This window comes from Drosophila novamexicana, unplaced genomic scaffold (genome assembly GCF_003285875.2).
Source record: "Drosophila novamexicana strain 15010-1031.04,08,12 unplaced genomic scaffold, DnovRS2.1 tig00000137-arrow-arrow-pilon, whole genome shotgun sequence".
NCBI lineage: Eukaryota > Metazoa > Arthropoda > Insecta > Diptera > Drosophilidae > Drosophila > Drosophila novamexicana.
Window position 1 is genome coordinate 1 of NW_020824777.1, and position 7462 is coordinate 7462.

At 41.7% G+C, this 7462-nt stretch overlaps 1 protein-coding gene across 1 annotated transcript; it reads left to right on the forward strand.

Moving 5' to 3' along the window:
* Window positions 1–4: 4 nt before the first annotated feature.
* LOC115758169 (phospholipase D2) lies at window positions 5–7171 on the forward strand (the record flags this gene model as incomplete). Its single annotated transcript, XM_030698710.1, has 8 exons — window positions 5–132; window positions 468–996; window positions 1778–2554; window positions 3348–4645; window positions 4718–4843; window positions 5309–5646; window positions 5699–5943; window positions 6670–7171. Coding segments are annotated over 8 exons (3543 nt in total), but the record flags the coding sequence as incomplete, so codon positions are not given.
* Between the last annotated feature and the right edge of the window lie 291 nt (window positions 7172–7462).

Consider the following 7462-nt stretch of genomic DNA (forward strand, 5'->3'; position numbering starts at 1 on the left):
TACCAGCATCTATGGAGCCAGTGTGAAGTTCAATTCGTTTCAGCGCAAGGTCTTTATACCAGGACGCGAGATACATGTGCGAATTGTGGACACGGAGCGGAGTGTCACGACACATCTACTTAATCCCAACTTGTAAGTGGCCTTATAAATAAGTGATTGACTGATTGACTGACTGACTGACTGACTGACTTGATCGCTGCTAAACTAAACTCTTGACAGCATTTCAGAAAATGCCTTTTACAGGCTTCTTTAAGCTTACTTTTAGAAATCTATCCCAAAATTCCTTGATTCATTCAAATCACACTTTTCGGAAAATCCACCCTAACGCGTGAATTTGTAATTGTCTACTATAGAGTAGGAAAGTGAAAGGGAAAGCTACTTTCTGTTCTTGATTTGATCTTCTTGAAAGCCATTTGTTGAAGAATTATCATTCGGAAATTGTCGTTCATGATCCGTTCGTCTTCCAGGTACACCATAGAGCTGACCCATGGTCCCTTCAAGTGGACCATTAAACGGCGCTACAAGCACTTCAATTCCCTGCACCAACAACTCAGCTTCTTTCGCACCTCGTTGAATATTCCGTTTCCTAGTCGCGCGCATAAGGAGAAGCGCACGACCTTGAAAGCCGCCGCCAGTCAAATGGCCGATGAGTCCACGCTGAAGGATCTGCCTGCCCATACCAAAGTCAAGCATTCCAGCACGCCCATAAATAGTGCACAAAATCGCACCAATAACAACAATAACAACAACAACAACAACAACAACAATGAAGGAGCTGTTTCCATCATAAGTCCCACACATAGCTCCATTCTGTCCAGTCTGACGCCTCGGCGCAGTCAGCGGAAACGCAAGAAAAAGAAACGGAAACTGCCGCGTTTTCCAAATCGTCCCGAAAGTTTAATCACCGTGGAGCATCTGCCAGTGCGGATCAAACAGCTGGAGGATTATCTATATAATCTGCTTAACATTAGCTTATATCGATACCATCATGAGACGGTGAGTGGAACTATATGATATTGTATATAGAATGTGTGGTATTTGTGAGCGTGAGCAAGTGTGGGATATTGATGGATTAATCTTTGGGAATATATAGAATAGTACTCGCGACTTGTAGAATATTTGTACAAGTTTAAGTTTAGCTTTTATTGATTGGCATCGGATTGGTATACTTATATAGAATCTGATCAAAAGAAAGAATAATTCATGTTAATGAGAAAGAAATTATGGTATATTTAGGGGGTTTATCTTTGAGCCTGTATATAGAATAAAAATCTTGACTAGTTTGGGAAGTATCGAAACCATTATTGAAGAGAGAAAAAATATGGATAGTTCAAGCGCTTAAGTATCTTTAAGTCTATATAGATGAAGAGTTGGTTATGTTTAGAAGCTACGAATGAGCTTAGGTAGAGTTAGACGAGGTTAGGATAGGCGAAGTTGGGTTTGGTTAGATAAGGTTACGATAGGATCGCTGTCAAAGTTAGCAAAATATCATGGAAATAGAGTCAATGATACATAAGTATTCTAAAACTAACCTCCACTCAGTCGGTGGGGAGGAATTAGTAAAGAAAAGTCTAACTGAATCTTAATAGACTAGATAATAAATAGACTTTATTTTATAAGGTTTATTGAGAGCGACTCTTTAACTATGATAGCTAGGCTCACCCAAACTTCATAAGATTCTATCTGGAGTGTTGCCTAATTTTGGACCATTCAATATGTACCTTTTCGTATTATAAAAAACTTGTCAGCTTAAATTCGCTTTGCTCTCACCTTGCAGCTGAACTTTGTGGAGGTCTCGAACGTGTCGTTTGTCTCCAATCTGGGCATCAAGGGCAAGGAGGGTGTCATACTGAAGCGCACCGGCTCGACACGTCCCGGCCAGGCGGGTTGCAATTTCTTTGGCTGCTTTCAGCGCAATTGCTGTGTGAGATGCAACTACTTCTGCTCGGATGTGGTGTGCGGCACGTGGCGCAATCGCTGGTTCTTTGTGAAGGAGACATGCTTCGGCTATGTGCGACCCACAGATGGCAGCATACGCGCCGTGATACTGTTCGATCAGGGCTTCGATGTCTCCACGGGCATCTACCAGACGGGCATGCGCAAGGGCCTGCAGGTCCTCACGAACAGCCGCCACATTGTACTGAAGTGCTGGACACGGCGCAAGTGCAAGGAATGGATGCAGTACCTCAAGAATACGGCGCACACATATGCCCGCGACTTTACCTGCCCCAATCCGCACATGTCGTATGCCCCCATGCGTGCCAATACCCAGGCCGTCTGGTATGTGGATGGCGCCCAGTACATGGCCGCCGTTGCGGATGGCCTCGAGGCCGCCACGGAGGAGATCTACATAGCCGATTGGTGGCTCAGTCCGGAGATCTATATGAAACGTCCCGCTCTGGATGGCGACTACTGGCGGCTCGATAAGATATTGCTGCGCAAGGCCAAGCAGGGTGTGCGCGTATTTGTGCTGCTCTACAAGGAGGTGGAAATGGCGCTGGGCATCAACAGCTACTACAGCAAATCCACGTTGGCCAAGCATGAGAACATTAAGGTAAGTCCGTTATAGACTACCTAATAAGACAGAGCTCGAAGCGTTGCAAGTATTTTTCTTTAAATTCCACGTATACGCGCTTTTTCCGCCTGCGTAGGTGGATTTGTTCAGTTTTTTTAAGTTCATATTCGTCAATAGCTGACTTTAAATTGATAAGAGTCTTTCCGCCATATTCCAATCGTAAGCGTGAATTTGGGATTGTATGTGAAAGTATTTTCTTTTTCCAATTCGAAGCATACGCGCGTTTTCCACCTACGAAGGTGAATTTGGTTTTTAAGTTTTCAAAATCGTTCAAGCACGACTAAAATATGTATTCGATAATATCTTTGACTAAGTTTACTTATCACATTTTTTTCACTCTTATTCCGATCGAAAGTGTGACCTGGGTTTTGGTTTAACAAAAAAGCGTGAAACTCTCCCATAGATCCTTGATCTTCACGGCCTTCTTTCGTTCACGAAAAATGTGTCACTGAAACAACCATAATAAGCGAGATCTTGATTCGTTAAAAATTCTTAAATTGGCTTTCCCCCCATTTTCCGCAGGCAGAAACCAACCGATTTTTATAGCTAAAAATTGTTGCTTAAATATTTGAGAATGTCTTGAAAGTCAATCGAGTAAAGCAACAGGTTAAAAAAAAAATATGTTTTCACGCGTTTTTCACGGCTGCAGGTGAAATTCGGTAAAACGTGAAATATCGTTAGAAGTGACTATTGTGTAAAATGTTACAATTTTAGTTTAACTTATTTAGAGTTGCATTTATAGTTGCAATATTAATGTACTTTTGTCTTTTAGGTCATGCGGCATCCGGATCACGCACGCGCTGGCATTTTGCTGTGGGCGCATCACGAGAAAATTGTGGTAATCGATCAGTCATATGCATTTATAGGCGGCATAGATCTGTGCTATGGTCGCTGGGACGATCGGGCGCATCGTCTAACCGACCTGGGCAGCATTTCGGCAGCCTCCGTGTCGGGCAGCGCGCGCTGCACGCCGAGCGCGCACTTCAACAAGGACGAGGTGGACTCGGCCTTTGGCTCGCGGAAATCCTCACGCAATGCACACTACGAGTCCAAGGCCAAGGAGCCCGAGAGCGTCTCGCCTGCCAGCGAGGAGCCCACGCAGAATCTGACGTCTGGCGTGGAGCTGCGCACGCTGAAACCCGGCGATCGGCTGCTCATCCCGGAGCTGCTATCCGCAGCGTCCAGTGAGCTGGCCATTGACTCAACGGCGCTGGAGGGCATGAAACTGAATACGCCCGAGATGGAGCGCAAGAATATGCTGGATCGGCTCAAGAATAATGCAATGAAGGGCGCACGCAAGGGCAAGGACTTCATGCAGCGTCTAGCGACCGGCGAGACGCCGGACAATACGCTGGAGCCGGCCGAGGCGGAGACGGTTGCCAACGAAACAGCAGCAGCTGGAGCTGGCGAAGCAGCAGCAGAAACAGTTGACCCCGCGGATGTGGCACAATGCTCCAGTTCGGCGGCGGCTGCCAATGCGACGGCAGCCAACACACAAATACTCAGCGAGTTCTATGGCCAGGCCAAGTATTGGTTTGGCAAGGACTACTCCAATTTCATACTCAAGGATTGGATGAACCTGAATGCGCCCTTTGTCGATATCATCGATCGCACGACCACGCCCCGCATGCCCTGGCACGATGTCGGCCTCTGTGTGGTCGGCGCCTCGGCACGGGATGTGGCACGGCATTTCATCCAGCGCTGGAACGCCATGAAGCTGGAAAAGCTGCGCGATAATGTCCGCTTTCCGTACCTGATGCCCAAGAGCTATCACCAGATACGGCTCAATGCCCAGCTGCAGCAGCTGCAGCAGCGACGACAGCAACGCGTCACCTGCCAGCTGCTGCGCAGCGTCTCTGCCTGGAGCTGTGGCTTCATCGAGGCGGATCTCGTCGAGCAGAGCATACACGATGCCTACATCGAGACGATAACAAAGGCCCAGCACTATATCTACATTGAGAATCAGTTTTTTATCACCATGCAGCTGGGCATGGGCGTTTCCGCTGCCTGCAACAATGTCCGAAATCAGATTGGCGAAACCCTCTTCAAGCGCATCGTGCGCGCCCACAAGTACGTTTAGTCCATAGGAGCTCCACTAATTCCCAACTAATTCTTTTCATTTTTATCCAATTTTTCTTGCAGGGAACGCAAGCGCTTTCGTGTTTATGTGATAATGCCCTTATTGCCGGGCTTTGAGGGCGATGTCGGCGGCAATACGGGCATTGCTGTCCGTGCGATCACCCATTGGAACTATGCGTCCATATCCAGGTGCGTGCCTAACCTCACTTATGCTAAAGACAAGCAGTTGAGTCACGTGTCAAAAATATATCCTGCTTTGATCTGAACTAAATCATAGAACGTTCGCTTTTAATATATGACTTCCTCTTTAAAGCGTTTCTTTCTTTTCTTCCTATGCAATTTTAAGATCTGGTATTTAGAAATTTCGAATAGTTTTTAAGATCCGTATTTCTGGATATTTTGAATTCTTATTTTAGCCATTGTTCCCAAGGAATATTTAAAGCGTTTCTTTATTTTCTTCCTATAGTATTTTTAAGATCTGGTATCTAGAAATTTCGAATAGCTTTTAAGATCTGTATTTCTGGATATTTTAAATTCTTACTTTAAAGCATTTATTCCTATGAAATTTGTAAGAAAATATTACCCTTCTATTATATTCCTATTATTATATTGCTTTACAACTCTTTACTCTCTCTCTCTCTATACCCTTTTCAGAGGTCGCACAGCTATCCTGACACGCCTTCAGGAAGCGGGCATCGCCAAGCCGGAGAACTATATATCCTTTCACAGTCTGCGCAATCATTCGTATCTGAACAATACGCCGATTACGGAACTGATCTATGTGCATTCCAAGCTGCTAATCGCCGATGATCGTGTTGTCATTTGCGGTTCGGCGAATATCAACGATCGTTCGATGATCGGCAAACGGGATTCGGAAATTGCGGCCATTATCATGGACGAGGAGTACGAGGATGGGCGCATGAATGGCAAAAAGTATCCGAGCGGTATCTTTGCCGGCAGATTGCGCAAATATCTGTTCAAGGAACATTTGGGTAGGTCTTCAACTCCCAATTGCCGTCAAATTCCTTACTCTTGCTCTTGCAGGTCTATTGGATCTGGATAGTGCGGCGCGCTGTGAACTAAACATTAGCGATCCGGTCTGCGATCAGTTCTGGCATAAAACCTGGCGTCGCATATCCACCAGAAATACGGAAATCTACGACGAGGTATTCAAGTGCATACCCACGGATTTTGTCAAGACATTTGCCAGTCTGCGCAAATATCAGGAGGAGCCGCCGCTGTCAAAAACAGAACCCGAATTGGCCGCCAAGCGTGCCACAGAAATTCAGGTGCGTTTAACACCTTTGAGCAGAATGTTTAAGATTTAAATAACGGCATTTGTATTGATAAAACCTTTAGAAGCATTTAGATGCAACGTTTTTATTTTTTTTATTATATTTCAATGAATTTTAAAATATTAAAAATATTTGAATTTCCAGGCAATTTAATTTAATTTGATTAATTGGAAACATATTTATAAATATTAGGAAAATAGAACAAACTGTTTTAGTTTCAATTGAAATTTCACAATTTCCGGTTCTGTTAAAATTTTCCAAGTTAGAATAGATCTTAAGTTTAACTTTAATAATTATTTTTATTTATTATATATTATTATTATTATTATTATTATTATTATTTAATATAATATACTTTCTATGGGTATATATTACATTTTCCCAATATTTTTAAGTTCAACTTTTACAATTTTTTTATTTATTAAATATTATAAATCTTATTATTATTATTTTAATATAGTATACTTAAAGTACATATTAAATTGTTTCCATCTTTTTAAGTTCAATTTGTACTATTTATTTTTTATATTATTATTTATTATACATTATCATTATGATTATTATTATTAATACTATTTTAATATAATATATTTTCTATCAACTTTAATATTTATTTAATTTATTATTTATTATATATTATTAATATTCTATATATTTAATTATTTTCGCTTAATTTCTTGAATCCTAGCATATTCTATCTTTAATCTTAACTTATTTCAGGGTCATCTGGTTAATCTGCCGCTGGATTTCCTCAACAAGGAAGTCCTGACGCCGCCCGGCACCAGCAAGGAGGGCCTCATACCTACCTCTGTATGGACATAGTCTGCCAAAAGTCTTTAAGACGTAACTAGTTTAAGCTTAGCCAGCAAAAGAAACGAAAATAAAAATACTGGTGTAGGTACAGTCGCGACAAAAACTATGTTGACTGTTTAGCTTAGTTTTCTAATTATGCAACCCACCAAATGCGCTTAAACTTATCAAGTTGCTGTTTGCCAAGTCAAGTAAAACTATAAAGATTGTACATATTTATAAATATATTTTGTGTAGTAGTTAAAAAAATCTATAAGCTATTTTCTGTTTGTCTTACAGCTAGCTAATTTATTTTACGGTATATCGACGTCCCCCTATTACGATTAAGATTTTATTGTTAATGTTTGTAATTTTAAAAACAGTATTCTAGACAAACTAAAGCGCAATTATATTTTTTAATAAAATTCCATAAAAGTGATGTAAAGTACGAATTAAGTTAAGGTTTGTTTAAAAATTTAATGAAAAGCGCTAAATTATACCGTAAGAGCTAAAAAAAAAATCCCTCTTAAATGATCTTTGCGCAAAAATTCCCAAGCGCTCTTAAAAGCTCGCTGCTGTAGCTCGATTGCTAGCTGTCTGCTGCGAGACAGTCTGAACAGTGAGCTATGTAACAAGTTCTGTTAGGCAGTGCAGTTTTCTGTTAAGTTGGACATTATGTTAAGACATTTTTAATGTTACCTTACTGCACAACTCTGTAAAGTTA